Below are 20,308 nucleotides of genomic sequence, written 5' to 3'. Positions count from 1 at the left end.
TCAAATATGCTTCATTCTCTTTGTATCCTTTGTTGAAGGAGCAGCAATGCACTACTGGGAGCTAGCAGAACATGTCAGGTGAGCCAATCACAAGAGGCTTATATGCCCAATCACTGATCGGCAGCTAGCTCCCAGTAATGCATTGCGGCTCCTGAGCCTACCTAGGTATACTTTTTAACAATAGATGCCAAGAGAAGAAAGCAATTTGACAATAGAAGTTAATTGGAAAGTGTTTTAAAATCAAATGCTCTATCTCAATTTTTAAAGAAAAAAAAGTGTTTTATGTCCCTTCAATTTCATTTACATATAAATAGATTTTACTATTTTAATATGTTCAGTTTTTTTAAAGGGACATTACAATTAAACTTTCCTCTTTACCCCTATTATCTCATTTGCTTTGTTCTCTTGTTATCCTTTGTCAAAAATCATTACCTAGGTAGGCTCCAGAGTAGCAATGTACTACTGGGAGATAGCTGATTATTGGTGGCTGTGCATACATGCCTCTTGTCATTGTCTTACCTAATATGTGCAGCTAGCTTCCAGTCGTGCAGTGCTGCTACTACAGCAAAATAAACTAATGAAATAAAGCACATTTGATAGCTGTAGTAAAATGTAAAGTAATTTACAATTGCTCCATCTGAATTACAAAAAAAAAGGTTTTATGTTCCTTTAAATGTTTCATACACTTTTTTGTTGTTGATGCAGTGACAGTTTAATATGATCTGATAATCTGGTCAATATTCCCTCTCACTATCTAATTATTCTATAGTCAGATTATTATTTAGGTAAAAGGGCATTCATCTGATATAAATATCATGCATACTTAAAAGTAAAAAAAGTTAAAGCAGTTTATTTTGATTTTTGTATACTTATAATAAATACATGTCAGTGCACAACTTAACCATTAAATGGCTGCTAAAGACAACCCTCACAGCTAAACTGGTGTCCTCAAACAATAATAAAATAAATTCAATATGTAGGTGATTACACTACTTTCCCTGTTTTAACACACATTTATCATCTATTTATATGATTCACTGCTGTAGAGAAGCCCACAAACAACAGAACAACGGTTTAGACCTAAAGTTACAAACAGTAACACATCTAAAAAGAAGGTGGTCTGTTCTTTTTCTTAGTAAATCAGATTCTCTGTAAAATTACCCAGACAGTGGAACGGACACATGGCAACGATGTTTCCTAATATCAAAATAAAGAGTAGCAAGCTAAGCTTGTACCAACAAGAGTTTACATCAGCCATCAGTATACAGTAGTATCTTTATATTGTGTTTCTAATTATGTGTTCTTATGAGATCAATGTTTGTTTTAATTATAAAGACAGACAAAAGGAAAGTACTACATAAAGCAAAACAATACTTTCAATCAGAAAGTCATCCAATTAAAATGAGCAACTGATATTAAGAAACAGAGCAGTGGTTTCAGACAGCCAGAAAATATCTCCATTGAATGAGAGGGAGCCTTATACTAATGAGTGAAATTAGCATGTGCCTGCGCCATCCTGTAGGTGTGGTACAGAGCAGTGTAAACTCTAGCAGGGCTGGAGCTAACACACAGCAGACACAGAGAAAGGAATCAGACTGAGTGAAAGCAGAGAGTGTGTGTGCAAGCAGAATGGCTTCATCTCAAGGGAAGACCGATCTGCAATTCGCAGACTGGATGGCAAGTTTGCCAGAAAGGATCCATGCTGTTCCCCTCACCAGTTTAGCTATTCCAGGTAGGCTGCAGTGTATGATATATATTTATTTATTTTCTTGGGGGGGATCTTTTATTTGGAACTTGATGTACAGATGTATTAAATACGTGCTACAACGGTGCATTCTATTCTCAAATCTCAATGTCTATTTACTAAGGGAGCAACAATTTCATTAAGGATGTACAGAATCACAAGTACATCATGTCTGATAAATGTATATACATGTGTATGTTTGTATATATGTGTGTGTATGTATGTGTGTGTATATATATATATATATATATATATATATATATATATATATATATATATATAATATATACACACACACATATATCAATTTGTGTGCGTAAACACATGGCTGCATACATCTCTATAGACATACATGACAATATATTTATGGCTGTATTGTACACAATACACTGATTGTGTGAGGTCTGTGCTGTCACTGTGAATGAATAGCACAGCATTGCTAAGTGACTGCTCCAGTCTTGTGTCTTTGTGATCTGCTGCATATTACTGTAAGTGGGATAGATAAGACTTGAAAGTAATAAATACAATGTTATTGTTTCATGGTGCATAGAAGGTATTTGCAGGTCTATGTACATGATGTGTACTTGCAAGATTCACATTTAATTTGCACATGGTAAACATCTTTAAATGACCTCCAAAGTTGGAGGAGGTAAGTCCTTGAGTGCAATGCTGCTTTATATAGTACTTGCACAATGGATTTAAAATAGTATGTGTATTTCAAAAGAAATAGGGCAAAAGCTTTATGCTTTTTGTGATCTTCTGATCCTTAATGCTATATGGCAATAGACTGATATCGCCTAATGGTTTCTGCTTTATATCAAGCATGTTATTCATTCATATTCTTGTCATGTCTCCAGTAAAAGGGAACTTAGCTATATTGTCCATTATCGTGTCTCAGAGCAGAGGCAGCTCACATGTTGCAGAATGAGACTGAGGTCTTGTCACACCAGGCATATTGTTTGCACAATGCAGCCTGTCATTGCTTTTTTTGCAGGGGAGTAGCAGTATGAGCTCTATACACTACACAGACGTTCATTTCCAAAGCTCCAAACTGGAAGCCTTTCTGTGCAGTGAAATAGATCATTTTGCAATCTGTTGCCTGGAGCTGCTCTGCTTGTAGCAATGTAACCTTTACATTTACTTCTGTGCAGTAAATACTACATATCTGACTACCCTGCAGTGTAGCCAGGTCTAAGCTTATCATAGATTTGCCTGGTTAGAACTGTGATTTTTTTGTTTTAAATAAATTAAAACAAATGCTACATTGACACTTGATAGGTATCCAGGGCTCTGCATTACAAAAAGTCTTGTCATATGCTCTTCTCTGCTAATTGCCTTCAGTCTCTGTATTAGAACTGTATGTTTTGCAAAACCAATATTAAATGTGACCCAGAAAAAGGACAGCAATATGTTTAAGTGTATATTTTTTATACAATGATAATTTATTAAGTAGTAATAAATACTTCAGATTAAATTGTGTGCTTTGTGTTGGAATCAGTGGAATAAACTGAGATGTTGCTAATGTCCAGTAATGATGAGATATATGCTTGATTGTTTTTTTTTGTTTGTTTATTTTTTTTGTGAGGAAGGATGCAGTGCCTTTCTTTTAAATATATACATACATTGTAGTTAGCATAATTTATTAGTAATGTGTGCTTCTTCAGATTGATTTTGCAAGTTTATGGTTAAAGGAATATGAAACCCAATTTTTGTCTTTCATGATTCAGATAGAGCATGCAATTTTAAACAGCTTTCTAATTTATTCCTATTATCCATTTTTCTTCATTCTATGGAATATTTATTTGAAAAAGCAGGAATGTAAGCTTAGGAGCTGACTCATTTTTCTTGTTCAGCACCTGTGTAATGCTTGCTGACTGGTGGCTAACTGTAGTTACCAATCAGCAAGCGCTACCCAGGGAGTAGGAGTAAATTAGAAAGTTGCTTAAAATTGAATGCTCTATCTGAACCATGAAAGAAAAAATGCAGGTTTAATATCCCTTTAATTATTGAAAGGCACTTTAAACTCTATGTTTTTATTGTGCATCAAAGAGCTGCACCTAAGCATGTTAAAATATTTCACAATATACAGTTATCAGTTGCTCACATCTCCCATGACTGCATCAAAGCACAAGACCACACCTCCTTAATCATGCACACTAATTAGTTTTATAAGACATTGCTAATATCTGTTGTTTTTAGCTCATTTAATTTGTAATCTTTTTGTGATGATGACGGAAACAAATTATGTTCATGTCCCTATAAATGCATTAGTTTCCTATTTCAGCTGGCCACCTTCTAGACCTGCAAAACCCCTAGATCTTAAAGGGGAATAAGGAGGAAAATGAACCCCCTACACACACACATGTTCTAGAGCCGGTGTATTTAGCTTAATGATACAAAGTGTTCTCCTGTGGGCGTGCTTTTTAACTGAGTGAGTGCTCTCAAACTGGATGTACTAGGAACTAGAAGTGACATTTACCCAAGTAGGAGCGCAAGATGGTATTTGTATCTCACAATAGATATACATAGTCATCTATATATTGTGAATGCCATGTAAAGTGATCATACTGGAACTTTATAACAGAGTAAAAAGGGCATTTATCCAAGCAGCATATTGTGGGAGTCTACACTGGACAATGCATGCTGGTCTTTATAGTTATCTTGTGAGTGCCTGAATTGCCACCTAAGCCATGTTTTCCTGGACACTTATGAGTTACACATGCTGCAGGGTGTACAGGGAGGAACATGTATTGTGTTTCTGGACAGCACTATTCATATTCCACCCTGCAGCATGTCTAACTTATAAGTGTTCTGTATTTTAAGGGACGGGTGGCAACCTTACGTAGAACCATTAATAAAATGAAGGGCCCAATTAATGATCTACCTGATAAACAAGGGAGGGCCATATGAAGCTATCTTGAGGGCCGTTACTTGGAGACCACTGTGCTAGAGCATCTAATTATTACACTATTGCTTGTACAGACCTTGGTGTTTACAGAGATGTGAAAGTGCTGAAAGAAATGCTCTAATGTGATTAAGTTATGCTATTGTTGCACTATGGCTTGCATATAAGCAGGTGTGATTAAATCCACAATTAGCAATGCACTTCTGGGAGCCAGCTGAACACATCTGGTGAGTCAATGAGAAGAGGCATATGTGTATAGTAAACTGCTAGCTCCCAGTGGTGCATTGCCGCTCCTGAGTCTACTTAGCCAGGGGCAGAACTACAGGGGATCCAAAGGCTCGCAACTGCGACTGGGCCCACAAGGGTGAGGGCCCAGCTTTAAAAAAAATTTTTTTAAAATAAATTCCCAATAAAAAATGTTGATCTGCCACTGCCTGCACTGATATCATGTGAGTGTGACATGATGCTTCACTAGTGTCTCTGACTACAGGGGTTAGTGTTTCTGTTTTACCCATTGGTGTGTATGTATGTATGTGACTGTGTGTGTGTGTGTGTGTGTGTATGTTTGTGACTGTGTGTGTATTTATGCATGTATGTGTGTGTGTGTATGTATGTGTATGTTTGTGACTGTGTGTGTATTTATGCATGTATGTGTGTGTGTGTATGTATGTGTATTTATGCATGTATGTGTGTGTGTGTGTGTATGTATGTGTATGTTTGTGACTGTGTGTGTATTTATGCATGTGTGTGTGTGTGTGTGTGTATGTATGTGACTGTGTGTGTATTTATGCATGCATGTATGTATGTGTGTGTGTATGTATGTGACTGTGTGTGTATTTATGCATGTATGTGTGTGTGTGTGTGTATGTATGTGTATGTTTGTGACTGTGTGTGTATTTATGCATGTATGTGTGTGTGTGTGTGTGTGTGTGTATGTATGTGACTGTGTGTGTATTTATGCATGCATGTATGTATGTGTGTGTGTATGTATGTGACTGTGTGTGTATTTATGCATGTGTGTGTGTGTGTGTGTGTGTGTATGTGACTGTGTGTGTATTTATGCATGTATGTGTGTGTGTGTGTGTATGTTTGGGGAACCAGCAAATTACAGACCTTGTTACTACAGCATAGGGGGGGCGGGGGGTAAACAGTGTCACTATACACAGTATGGGGGGGGGGCTGGACCATGTCACAGACTACTGTGGTCACTTTATAAAGTACTGGGGCGGGGAGGGGCAGGCCAGCCATCTCACCGGCAGATTACAGACTGTGTCACTAACTCACTATATACAGTACTGGTGGGTTCAACAGTGTCACTATATACAATGATAGGGGGTCAGACCATCTGACAGACTGTGGGCACAGGGTGCCTCCGTTTGCACACATGAAATCTGATTCACATTTTTTTTTTCTGTTAAAAGTAAAAAAAAAAAAAAAAAAGATATGTATCAAATTCACCTTTTTTTGGGGGGTGGGGGAGACCCTTCTTAGATTCTTGCACCTGGGCCCTGTGGTTTTTAGTTACACCTCTGTACCCTAGCTATGCTTTTCAACAAATGATACCAAGAGAACTAAGTTAATTTGATCATAGAAGGGGTTATTAACATAGAAGTTATATCTGGACCAGCAATGCACTACTGTTCTGGAAGTGAACATGGCTGATGACCCAAACAGCATATGTGCTTAGGATCAGAAGTGTAATATGAGCAATGCTTAGCATGGGCGCGCTATCCATTAAAAGTATAGGGGGCGCTAAACACTCTCTGGTAATTCTGTTTTACCATTCAGTTGTTATACCAGATTGTGCGCTGGTCCGCAATATTGATAGCGCACCCAGAGCTATCAGTAACATTCCGCTTGTAATCTAGGCCTTAGTTTTGTTCCAACAGTAGTGGAATAATAAAATAATTAGCAGATTACAGCAATTTACCAATGTCATTTTATGTTCCTTCCAGTTTTAGTTTTAGGCCGACCCTCACTGCCTTTAGCTTTTTTTAAAATGTACAATAAATGTAGTACTTTTAATTTGAGTAGTAAATACAACTATCATTTTTTGTGATTCAGCAAAAGCCTGCGTTATGCGCTAAAAGGCTTTAAATACCACTGAGAAAAACACTAAGGGCTAGATTACGAGTGAAGTACAAAATTGCACTTTCGCAAACTCGATATTCGCTCTCCACTCTGTAACACCAACATGCAAATTTGCACTGGTATTACAAGTGACGCACAATGCAAACGCAACCTCACATTCGCATTGCCTGGGAGCTTTGTGCTCATGAGAGTGCACTTCTATAAGCTCCAATGGGAGCCTCGTTCTCCTGCCGCGAGACATGCAAAGAACCTAGCGCAGAGCAGGAGGTAAGTCACTCAGTGTTGGGCAGCAATTTTAACATATATATGTACTTGAATATATACATATATATTTATGTGCTTATATGTGTATATACACATATTTACACATAAATATATATGTATATAAGCATATTCATATATATTTCATGTAAACACACAGTCCCCATAGACTTCAATGTAAATACAATTTTCAGTGCTGTTTTTTTTTTTCTAACACCCCACATCTCCTCATTTTAACCCCTTATAACTGTTTTGTACACTTTAGTTTGGGGGCAATAAGGGGACATTTTTTTTTCTTTTTTTGGGGGGAGGGGACATTTTTTTAATTAACCAGAGGTCTGACCTCTGGTTAATTACGCTAAGCGTAAAGCGCTCCCAGGATCATTAACCAGCCACTTGTAATGGCTTGTTATTTAACTTGCACCACCCGTAAACTGGCAAATTTGCCCCTTTACAGGCGCACATTAAAATAAAGCTTCAACTGTATTCTAGCACTAAATGATTTATAAAATAATTATTGTTCATTTGATACCATAATGATAAATAGTACAAGGCCATCTACCATTTATCCATATACTAGTTTGTACTGTAATGTTAATGTGTGACATAGTAACTGTGGCCGAAAAGAACCATATGTTTAGATTAATAATTGTCTGATAAGAAACATAATGTACTGAAGTTTAGATTTAAAAACCTAGCTTTATGTTCATGGAAACATAATTGATGTTTATTAAATATATGGTAATAAGCTTGATACTCGAAAATTAATGGCAGCAGCTGCATTAGGCATCTGCAGCTGCTTTTTTTATTTATTTATTTTACATATATTAAGGCTGTTTATACAATAAGCAGACTGGATTTCTTGGCATTCTTTGAAACTAAATATTTCCAAATGGCACATAAATTAAATAAAATATAATGTGATTTATTTGATCAACACAAACTAAATGTAGTTTCATTAAAATTATGTAAACATATTTTAAATAACATATTTTAGAAAATTACTTTTTATGTATATGAAATTATGTCAGTCTCTTAAAGGGACATAAAACCCAAAATGTTTCTTTCATTATTCAGATAGAGAATACAATTTTGAAAAAGATTCCAATTTACTTCTGTTATCAAATTTGTTTTCTTCTAATATTATTCTTTGTTGAAGAGATACCTAGGTAGGTAGCGTGCACATGCCTGAAACACTACATGACAGGAAATAGTGCTGCCATCTAGTGCTCTTGCTAATGTATAACATGGTTGCAAAATTCGTGCTATATAGTGCTGCAGACGCGCGCACACTCCTGAGCTTAAATCCCTGCTTTTCAACAAAGAATAACAAGAAAACAAAGAAAATTTGATAATAGAAGTAAACTGGAAAGTTGTTTAAAATTGTATGGACTTTCTGAATCAGGAAATATTTTTTTGCGTTTGATGTCCCTTTAAAGTGCACTAATTTGGGCTTTAGTCCATTTAAAGTGCATTGTGTAATTTAGGTTCCAATTTTAGGGAACATGTATTCCAGTAGTTGATATTCATGAAAAGTTATTGGTTCACCAGTCTTTACAGCAGTAAAATAATATTGAGCAATATTAAAGGGATACTAAACTCACATTTTTTTAAGTATTTAGATAGAGCATGCACTTAAAAGTGAATTTCTAATTTACTCCTAATATCAATTTGTCTTTTTTTTCTTGCTATCTTTCTTTGAAAAGCAGGAATGTAACGCTTAGGAGCCGGCCACTTTTTGGTTCAGTACCCTGGATAGCGCTTGCTTATTGGTGCCTACATTTAGCAAGCGCTACCCAGGTGCTGAACCAAAAATAAGATTTACATTCCTGCTTTTCAAATAAAGATACCAAGAAAATGAAGAGAAATTGATAAGAGGAGTAAATTAGAAAGTTGCATAAAATTGCATACTCTATCTGAATCATTAAAGAAAAAATGTTTAGTATTTCTTTAAGCATGCTAGGTTATATTTTAATGCTTCCAAAAACTTGTATTTCTCTTCATATAAGAGATGAGTTCAGCCTTTTTAAATATAGGGCCTTACGGGATTATCCTTATCACTCAGAGGGTTGTATACTAAGATATACAGGGCTGTATATTGTTTACTAGTGGATTATTTTTTAAAAAATGCACAAAGATGAAGAAATTAGACTGTTTTCAACATTTAATAATGGGACATTTTCTGTCATTATGTTTTTCCAACACATAAACACATAAAAAAAATTCAACCTAATCTCTACAGATAGTATAACTCATAAGAAGCTGTATCTAATGAAGCTCAATGTTATTTTTTAATGTAATAATTTAAGAATATTGTAATGTTTCAGTAGACAGGTTAAATAGCTGTCTTGGAGTACAATTTACTACTTGACTGTTCTGTAAAACAAATCAGTACTATACGTCTGACTTGCATATCTCAAGACAGTTAAAAATGGTTATTATAATAAAAAAATATAGCTGACTTTGTATTAGAAGTATAGCAAGCTAACTATTCACACATAATTGACTTGGAACCAACTTTAAGTCAACATGTCAAATCCAGCCAGTTTTCACAGCTTCAAGTTGCGTACTTTACCTGCCAACATGCTACAGTAAGGTCTCAAGAAAATAATGACAGCAAATGTTTATTAGATACAACTGTCAAAATTAGGTAGGTGTTCTCTTTCCTTTCGGTTTTATATTTACTTATATTAAAAATATGCACAAATTAAGCATACAGTTTCCTGCACTAATACTAGAAGTAAAATATCATATGTCAATACATTTTTTTTGTGTCGATTTAAATGACCAAAGTACACAATGTGCCTTGCTAATTAACTTAGCGTACAACTAACGACTCCTAATATAGGCTCTAATTAGTTCTTTTTTGTTAAAAGGGTAAAGGTGTCTTGCATGTATAACAATTGATTAAAATTATTCTCAAAAATGAGAAGTACATCAGTGTTGCATATGTAATAGTTACTAAGCCAATGAGGCATCATTTATTGATGATTTCAAGTTTTTTTTATATTAGGGTATTGACGTATTATTCTTGCAGGCATACAACTGGAATAAGTATTAATAGTTTAAAGGGATACTAAACCCATATTTTTTCTTTCATAATTCATATACAGCATGTCATTTTAAGCAAATTTCTATTTTACTCCTATTATCATTTTTTTCTTAATTCTTGCTATCTTTATTTGTAAAGCAGGAATGGAAAGTTTAGGAGCCGGCTTATTTTTAGTTCAGCACCTGGGTAGCGTTTGCTGATTGGTGGCTAAATGTAGCCACCAATAAGCAAGCGCTATCCAGAGTGCTGAACCTAAAATGGGCCGGTTTATAAGCTTTACATTCCTGCTTTTCAAATAAAGATAGCACGAGCACGAAGACAAAATTATAATAGGAGTAAATTAGAAAGTTGCTTAAAATTGCATGCTCTATCTGAATCATTGGAAAAAAAGTTAGGTTTAGTATCCTTTAATTTAGTTAGTGTCCATCGGTCAGAAAATACCTGAAATATGACACATGAAATTATTTCAATATTGCTTTATACTAAAAATAAAAAAAAAATCTCTATGTAATAAATACAAATACCCAAGTTATTTAAAAATGAATATGTATTTATATTAAAAAGGATAATGTGGCAAAATAAAGACAAGATAAAATCACAATAAAACAATAGTTGGACTGCAACTGAAGAAAAAATGAAGTCAAATAATTTTAAACAATAAAAGTACAGTCTGGCCGGACGCTCCATCACACATTTCAAGAAGCTTTCACTTTACTTTGTTTTTACTTTTCTACCCATAATACTATGCGCACCTAATACAAACATTACATGTCCCTTATTATTGATGCTATAGATTACCTTACCCATATCTCTGGAAATTCCTGTGGCCTTTATTATTTATGATTAGTATAGTTCAAGTCCAGTCCTAAATTTATTTTGCTTACAGCAGCAAAAAGGAAAGCCAGTTACCCATTGGAGCTTTTCCTATTGCATTACTGCTTGCCTGTGACCCCTCTTAATTGTTAAACACATTGTTAAAATTAGCTCTAGAATGGCTATACACAACCACTATTCAACTGGACACAGGCCTGTGATTAGAGACTACAAATAAATACTGCTCTGTGTCATTTGCTCAGCTCAGGATATGTAGTGCATAGCTGCTCTGGGGACAGTTAGATGAAAGCAATAGCGCTATAAAAATGCTCTAACAAATTAGAGCAATTTCTCATTGTGGTTTTATGTTTATTTAATTAACGTTGAATCGTGAATCCTATTGACATTTGTATACCTCAATAATTGTGGAATTATCCTTAGATCCTCACCTAAATCTTCAAATATTAAGCAGCCAAGGCGGTTTTAGATCCCTTGCAGTGAAGGTTCGCTGATGTGAGCTTGCTTAGCGCAAGTTAAAGGGACACTAAATTCAAAATTAAACTTTCATGATTCGGATAGAGCATGCAGTTTTAAACAACTTCCCAATTCGCTTCTGTTATCAAACAGAACAGTACTCTAAGGCAGGGAACGCCAACCTTTCGGACATCAGGGACCACTAAACTCACAATTATGAATCCCGTGGAACACTAACATGATTTTTTTTTTAAAAGGTACAGAATTTGGCGGCTAATAATAATAATAATAATAATATATACTGTATATATATATATATATATACACACACACACATACTGTACACAACTAGTATAAACATAGCTAAGTTTACATTATGTATATATTTATACATTTTTAAGAATTGGAATTAACTAATAATGACAACTGAGATAATACTTCCAAATGACAGATGAAGGGTGAGTGTTTCCAGCTCAAAAGATGGCAGAGGCAGAAAGTAGGAAAAAATAATTATGTTTAAAAGGACTACAAGACTTCCAAGTTTCCTCCCCAGTTAGAAATTATTCAAAACTACTTATGATCATGGACAGACATTGAAGTCATAAATTAAGATTATATCAGAAAGCTCTCAATATGGATGTGAGCTAACCACGACTGATGTTACTGGCAATTACTATAATGCTGGTGGGATATGGCTGATCTGCTGGATGGCAATTACTGGAATTCAGGTGGAATGGCTTTGTGCACGGGAAAATTATTAGAATGTGGCGTAACAGGGGTGACACCATAAGGAGATTAATTCCTGCTTGATGGTGTCAAGGACCACCAACATCTTCTCGTGGACCACCAGTGGTCCACGGACCACTGGTTGGCGACCGCTGCTCTAAGGCAGCAGTGTTTTGCAACATTATTTGTAGCTTTGTTATACAATGTTGCAAAACATTACTAGCATAGAGTACTAAAGACACATGCACACTCCTGAGCCTACCTAGTATTAATCTTCAATAAAAGATACCAAGATAACAAAGCAAATTTGATAACAGAAATAAATTGGAAAGTTGTTTAAAATTGCATGCTTTATCTGGTTCATGAAAGTTTAATTTTGACTTTACTGTCCCTTTAAGAATCAATGGCAGTACGACCGCTACTTTTTAACATCTCTGGCACTTCAGAGGTGTTGAAGTTTCATCATTCCAAACTTGTTTTTTTGGGCAGATTGGCAAAGTAGAAGGTACTACTGCTCAAGGATTTCCTTGTGCAATGATATATGTGGGCAGCAGAAGAACAGTCTTTGCTGCCTACTCATTGTGAAGACTGACAGACAGACTACCTAGATGGAACCTTGTCAGTTGATTAATTGCTCATTTGGCGCCTATGTATTTCAAATTGACTTGAGAAAAGTGTTTACTACATATTGATGAAGAGACTTTGCAGTTGAGCCACTGTTATAATATGAATACAATTACAACTTCTTAAAACTCTTTGTGCTACAAGGATGTTGATTGAAATTGATTTTAATGTTATATAATATTAAACTGTATGTTTACTTGAGGATATGTTTTTATTTTTTGCCTTTGTTATTTATGTATTATGATCTGTTGTACAGTAAATAAAAAAACAACTACCCAAAATCTATTTAAAGGATGTTAAGTACTATATCACAATATGGTGCTTTGAATAGACTATATTGCTAAATCGTGAGCTGTACAGTACAATATGGGTTTTTGGACTGCACCAGATATTTAAACTCCCAGGCAAAATAGCAGAAGACTCAGGTCATTAGCTAAGCATTGAACCCTTTTATGATTTTTTGCACCAATAATTATAATAATAATCATAATAGATCTATTAAGTAAAAGAGTTAAAGGGACATGAAACCCCAAATTTTTCTTTCATGATTCAGATAGAGAATACAATTTTAAACAACTTTCCAATTTACTTCTATTATTTAATTAGCTTCCTTCTGTTATTAGCCTTTGCTGAAAGATTTATCTAGGTAAGCTCAGGAGCAGCAAAGAACCTAGGTTCTCGTTGCTGATTGGTGGCTGCATATATATATATATATATATATATATAACGACTTTCATTGGCTCACCCATGTGTTCAGTTAGAAACCAGTAGTACATTAGTGCTCCTTCAACAAATGATAAAAAGAGAATGAAACAAATTAGACAATAGAAGTAAATTAGAAAGTTGTTTAAAATTGTAATCTCTATCTAAATCATGAAATAAAATCTTTGGGCTTCATATCCTTTTAAGAATGAATTGAGCTGTTATATAAGAATAACCATAAAATGAGTGACCTCCATAATTACCATTGTTACATCATTAACAATTAAATAGTTTGAACATAATAAATCTTTATAATGATACATATGTCTGGTCAGTTAGTGCAGAGTCTACAGATGTTTTGTTGGCGTCGCACTAATGCATTTCATATGCTGTTTATTAGTTAACAGTCTCTATAGAAAGCCTAATATTGTGAGGCATCTGAAAAAAAGGTAATCACAGCCATTTAGCTAGACATGTGCAATTCGTTTTGGCCGAATTTTGTTTTCAGACGAAATTTTGGCAGATTGGGAGATTAGAATGAATCCTAATTTCCGAATCGGCACCATAACTAAAATCCCGAAAAATTCCAAAAATGAATAAATCGGTTTCCGAATTTTTGGATCCATACTTTATTCATATTCAGAATTTTTAATTGTTCTAATCTAAACTGCAGTTCCCCAACATCGTCAACGCTAACTAAAACACTGAATAAAGCTATTAACCCCTAAACTGCCATTCCCTGACATCGCTTACACTAATTAAACCTACTAACCCCTAAACCGCAATTTCCTGACATCGCCGACACTAACTAAACCTATTAACCCCCAAACCACAGTTCCTAAACATCGCCAGCACTAACTAAACCTATAAACCCCTAAACCGTAGTTCTCTGACATTGCCGACACTAAATAAACCTATTAACCCCTAAACCGCAATACACCCACATTGCCAACACTAACTAAACCTATTAACCCCTAAACCGCTGCCCCCCACATCAACCTAAATTAAACTATATTAACCCCTAAACCTAACACCCCCTAACTTTAACATAATTAAAATAGACCTAAATTAAAGTTACAATTATTAACTAACTACATCTTTAAAAATAAATACAAACTTACCTGTGAAATAAAAATAAACCTAAGCTAGTTACAATATTACTATTTACTAACTACCTAGTTAAAATAAATACAAAATTACCTGTGAAATAAAAATAAAACCTAAGCTTAAATTAATAAAACCTAACATTACTAAAATAAAAAAATAAGATTACTAAAACATTAAAACTTCAATTACAAAAAAATAATAAACACTAAAATTACAAAAAATAAAAAAACTACCATTATAAAAAAATATGAAATTATCCAAAACAATAAAAATTATTCCTATTCTCCCTTTCCCTCAGCAACAGAGAGACAGATTTAAATAATTAATACAGGCGCCACTGGAGCTTAAGCGCTCACATCAGATTAGAGGGGGACACTTAACTAAACGGATTGGATTGAGATTTAATATACTGGCCCAATTCCTGGCATCCCCTTCAGTAATACTGTGCATAGGCCTCAGAGGTGGGCTCATCAGGGACGGAACTGTCTTTAATTGCATGGAATAGGCAGCAGTAGATTAATTACACTCTGGAAATAGTATATTTCAAAGCCTGATCTCTGCTCCTTTATCCCAGGATATACTGCTACAGAGAATATTTGGGAAATTAATAAAGAGGTAGCCAAACTACTGTATCCTCCATATTACCTTTGGAATAACTTTATCTGCATAGTGGGAAAAGACCTGCACTACACTATTGCTGCTGGGCGCTTGATCTAGATAATAAAGGTGCTCTCACATAAAATCCCATGCATCAACTGCTGCAAGCTATGATATAAGACCTTAGCATATAGCTCTCTACAAACCCCTCTCTCTCCTTTTTCTCTACTACAATTGAATAAGTGCCATTTTGTGTTTCTCAATTCCAGACCGCCCGACTGTAAAGGACAGATCTCTAGTTGGACTGTAAGTCTTACTGTGTACATCTACCCCCTTTCATCTAAAGGGTCTAGAGATCTTCATTTTCTCTGAATTCTGGGAGACCTCTACCTGGTGGGTCACTGGTCCTGCATTGCCTACTGCTGGTTACTTTACAGCAAACACAAGCCTCTCTCCTATCATCTCCCTCTGAGGTTTTCTCAGTGGGTCATATCCCACTTCCCTGTCCCGGCATTGTCATTAGTTGACAAACTACCCCAGGAGAGAGGCTACCTAAAGTTGCTTCAGTTGCTTTCTCACTGAATATGCAGGGTTACAAGATGGAGGGGGGTCGGGAGGAGGCGAGAGCTGTAAAAGTACAAAATACAATATCGTGCATGATTAAGTAAAGAGCATCTCTTCTTTCAACAGCAAGTACAGTAACTTTGTCTGCATCATGTCGCAATCCCATAAGAAAAAGCCCAAACACCTAAGTCAGCCCAGGAGAACAGTGGTCGACCATTTTTGATCTACCCCTAGAGAGGATAGAAGTTCCTCTCCTGAAGACACCCATTCCCCTGAAGAGCAGGACACATAATCTATATCTCAAGCCCATCTCAGCCAGACCCCGCCTCTTGATAATGTGGCGGCTGCCATAGTTGAGACTCTTTCAAAACGTATGAATAATTTGCAGGATACCCTTACGAAGGCTATCAAAGGCTCAGCGGCTGAACTCCGTAGAGATATGGCGGTGATAGGGGAAAGAACCGAGGCCTTAGAGCGAAAACATGAAGACCTAGCACTTGACCATGAAAATTTGTTGTCATACTCTCAAAGTCTCGCAATCCAAATATCTGACCTGGAACTTAAATTATCGGATCTTGAAGACAGGTCTAGAAGAAATAATTTGAGATTTAGGGGAGTTCCGGAGGAGGTCGCAGCTGGGGACCTTGAAAATTTCATCAAAGATTTTTGTATCCTGTTCCTAGCTGGCTTGGACAATTCAAACTTCCTTATAGATAGGGTCCATCGCACCCCAAGACCCCGAAATGTTTCAGCGGATAAACCTAGAGACATTTTGGCCAGAATCCACTACTTTACCCACAAAGAAAAGATATTATGAGAACTGGCTAACAAACCTACATTACCTGAAAAATTTCAATCCATACTTGTGTTTCCAGATCTGTCACAGTTCACACTCCAGAGACGAAGATCCTTTACCCCTTTCACACAGGTCCTTAGACAGCATAATGTGAAGTATCGCTGGGGTTACCCGACTAAACTCATCGTCACCAGAAATGGTACTACCCATACAGTTTCCTCTGTAAACGATGGAATGGACTTACTTAAAAATTGGGACCTTCAGAGACTTCCAACTAACCCTAATAAGTCAATCCCCTCGTCCTCACTTCCTCTTCAAGCCACGGCACCCGAATGGGCTCCTTTACCCCAAAGACCTTCCCTAGGCCCGAAATTAGGGGGGTCAGCATCTGGTTCTAGAACCCAGTCCACTGAGGAAACCACCTGATCGACATGATGTAGCGTCCAACCAAAAGTCATCCACATTGACAGTGCCAGCATTGGGGTAACTATATGTATCCCTTTGGAGTGATGGGACTTTCACATAGGAAGTACCAAATAAAGAGTAGTCTCTGTATATTATAAGCTGTTTAAATGTTCAAATGTTTAAATGTTACATTTTGCCTCCTAGAGTTCAAATAGGATAATTTTATCTGTCTGAGTAAATCATACATTGGGAATCTCCTCTAGATAAGACAAAAAATATCTATAGCTGACATTTAACTACTATTACGTCCAGATAAGACCAGACATGACTCCCCTAACTTAGTTAGTGACAAGTCTGCAAAGATAAAGTAGTGACAAAAAAAAAAAAAAAAAAGATTCCTAGATTGAGTGTAAATAATCTATTTGCCCTGAGACCCTAATTCCTGTACGTACTCAGGGATGCATATCTGACTAGGTCATATTAGCGTTACTGGATCTAAGACTAATAGAAATTCACTAGTAAAGACAGATTTGATCCTTAGCAATCTGCTCGAATAACGTGTTCCATCACACCTAGAGTCACCCCTCTGGGAGACAGTAGAGTTACTTAATATAGCCACTTCAGAGTAAATTTTCAGATACTAACTGGTTCTGTTAATGTATTTATGTTTTCTACTGTAATTGCTTGTTGTTTGCTTTTTGTTTTTTTGTTTTTTGTATTCATATAAGTTGTACATTGGTTAGGATATCCTATAGGTTTTAGGTGCCATAGGCACATCAAGTTAAATTTACAAGTTGAGAGGGGCTAAATCCTAATCATATTAAGGTAGAGTCTTTCTGACTCAAGAGTTATTCTCGCCAAATTCCTCCCGTTATCCCCCTAGCTCCTCCTTAGTAGCTAAAACCCTGATACCCAGACAAAGGATATAAAACTAGATCCTTATTCTCTCCCCCCCAAAAAGATTATTTCTCATCTTGATGAGATCAAGGAATTTACACACACCGTTAATCCTTTTGTGAATTCTTTGTTAGGCGTTGAATAGTGCCGCCACATATATATTTTAGTATAGTTTATAACTAGGTTATAACCTAGAGTAATAACTTATACTAGAGTCTTCAACTCATACTCCACTTCATGTGTGGTAACTCCCACCTAGATCAGAAACAATCATATAAATTGCCTGGTGTCTGTGTTGTTTCTCTGCCTGATTTCCTGTTTATCTCCATACAGCGGATCTCAGTCTTTACAGGGGACACGATATGAGAATAAACACACTGCAACTTCCATACTTAAGAGCTGGTGTGCAGGTAGGTGGAGCAGATTCCATTCTCTTTCTTTGCTTTAATTCTCTATCTCTCCTGATACTGCTGCTCTATTCTCTTTCTTGCCTACTTCCCATACCCTCTGAAATGAGGATCTCCACGCCTGCCCTCACCTTTGCTTCCCTGAACTGTAAGGGCCTCAATTCCTCCACTAAGCGTAGTCTTATGGTTAACTATATGAAAACCAATAAAGTACAGGTGGTGTTTCTTCAGGAAACACATTGGTTACATAACCTTCCCTCTACATTTAAGTTCCAATACTTTGCTAACTTTGTTTCGGCTACTCACTCAGAAAAGACTAGAGGGGTAGCAATCCTCATCCATAGACTGACCAGCTATGAGCAAATCTATCTTGAAATTGACCCAGAAGGGAGATACCTCATTCTAATATGTAAGATTGAAGGTCAAGTCTATACAATGGTGAATCTTTATGCTCCTAATGTAAACCAACCTAGGTTCCTGAAAAATATCCTTCAAAATGTGTGTAGAATAAAGACGGGCAGACTAATCCTTGGAGGGGATTTCAACATGGTTTGGGACCCCTTCTTGGATAAAAAGGTCGGTCAGGGTAAGAGGATTGACCCATACTCAATATCCACGGCCAAGAAGTTTAGGGAACTTATTTCAGAGTATAATCTATATTATGTGTGGAGGGCTTGCCATCCAACTGCTAGAGATTATACATACTATTCCAGGCCCCATCACTCGTACTCTAGGTTGGATCATTTTTTCACAGATACCTGGACGCTTAATATAATTAAAAGTGCTTCTATTAAGCTCTGTTCCTGGTCGGACCACAATGCCCTTATGGTGTCTCTAGATTCTGGCATGGTTTCATCGGCAAGACCCCATTGGAAATTCCCGACCGCCTTGTGGGCAGACCCGAGCTTCCAACCGTTGATCAGAAGTTCCATACAGGAATTTTTGTCTCTCAACAGCAATTCTACTCCCTTGCATCAGACAGTATGGGCAGCCCTTAAAGCATATATACGGGGAGTTTGTATTCACAAACAGGCCTCTGTTAAAAAGCAAAAGGGGGCCCCATTGGGTCTCCTAGTAGCTAACCTCCGGTCTAAAGAAAGACTCAGTAAGGTTAATCCTAACCCAGAGTTGGCGGAGGAAATATTAACCCTCTGGGCCCAAATTAAAGATATAGAGCTATCCAGAGTACAAGAGGCGGTGCACAGATTCAAACAGCTGTTATACTACCAGGGAAACAAAGCATCTACCATTCTGGCCAGAAAACTGAGGGGGAGGGTTGACTCTTCTCGCATCCTATCCATAAATCATGGAAACAACAGAGTTACTTCTCCAAAAGATATAGGAGATGCCTTTAGGGCATTCTATTCTAACCTGTATAACCTCCAACAACAGGAGGAGCTTAATCCCTCGTCGCGTGCCGAGATCCAGGCCTTTTTGAAAGACCTCCATCTGCCCGAGTTGTCTACGACGGCTGTCGAGGGACTTATGACCCCTTTCTCAGCTTCTGAGCTGAAAACTGTGATTACTCAACTTCAAAACGGGAAGGTACCGGGACCTGATGGGTTCCCGGCCTTATTTTATAAGACCTTTCGCCCAGAAATTTCACCACTCTTACTTCAGACTTTTGCCGAAGCCAGGGAGAAGGGCTCCTTTAGGAGAGAGCTCTTAGAGGCAACGATCCTCACTATTCCAAAACCTAACAAAGACACAACACATTGTGGGAGTTATCGCCCCTTCTCCCTGATCAATATAGATGTCAAGCTCTATTCTAAACTATGGGCGAATCGGCTACGTCTTATTGTCCCGAGCCTGTTGCACCCAGACCAGGTGGGGTTCACTTGGTGAAGAGAGGGCCCTGATAACACTAGGCGCATCTTAAACATCTTTTCGGAAGCGGATAGAAGGAAGATACCCATACTGGCCCTGTCATTGGACGCGGAAAAAGCGTTTGACAGGGTCAGGTGGGAGTACCTTTGGGAGACCCTTCTGTCCTTTGGATTTCCCAGAGAAATAGTGTTAGCCATTCAAGCTCTCTATAGCTCTCCGAGCGCTAGAGTCGTGGGTCTGGGTTTTTGCTCTCAAAGCTTCCCAGTAACTAATGGAACGAGACAAGGGTGCCCCCTTTCACCCAGTATCTTTGCCC

At 36.9% G+C, this 20,308-nt stretch overlaps 1 protein-coding gene across 1 annotated transcript in view; it reads left to right on the top strand.

Moving 5' to 3' along the window:
• The first annotated feature begins 1,607 nt into the window (after positions 1-1,607).
• Positions 1,608-20,308, top strand: part of PLCXD3 (phosphatidylinositol specific phospholipase C X domain containing 3) — a 270,514-nt gene continuing 251,813 nt past the window's right edge. Inside the window, exon 1 of the mRNA XM_053700430.1 lies at positions 1,608-1,732. Coding sequence (XP_053556405.1) covers positions 1,630-1,732 — 103 coding nt within the window. The 5' untranslated portion in view covers positions 1,608-1,629. The remainder of the gene's footprint in view (positions 1,733-20,308) is intronic.

Source organism: Bombina bombina, chromosome 2 (assembly GCF_027579735.1).
Source record: "Bombina bombina isolate aBomBom1 chromosome 2, aBomBom1.pri, whole genome shotgun sequence".
Taxonomy (NCBI): Eukaryota; Metazoa; Chordata; class Amphibia; order Anura; family Bombinatoridae; genus Bombina; species Bombina bombina.
Note: the sequence above shows the minus strand (reverse complement) of the source record. Positions and strands in the feature narration are given on the sequence as shown.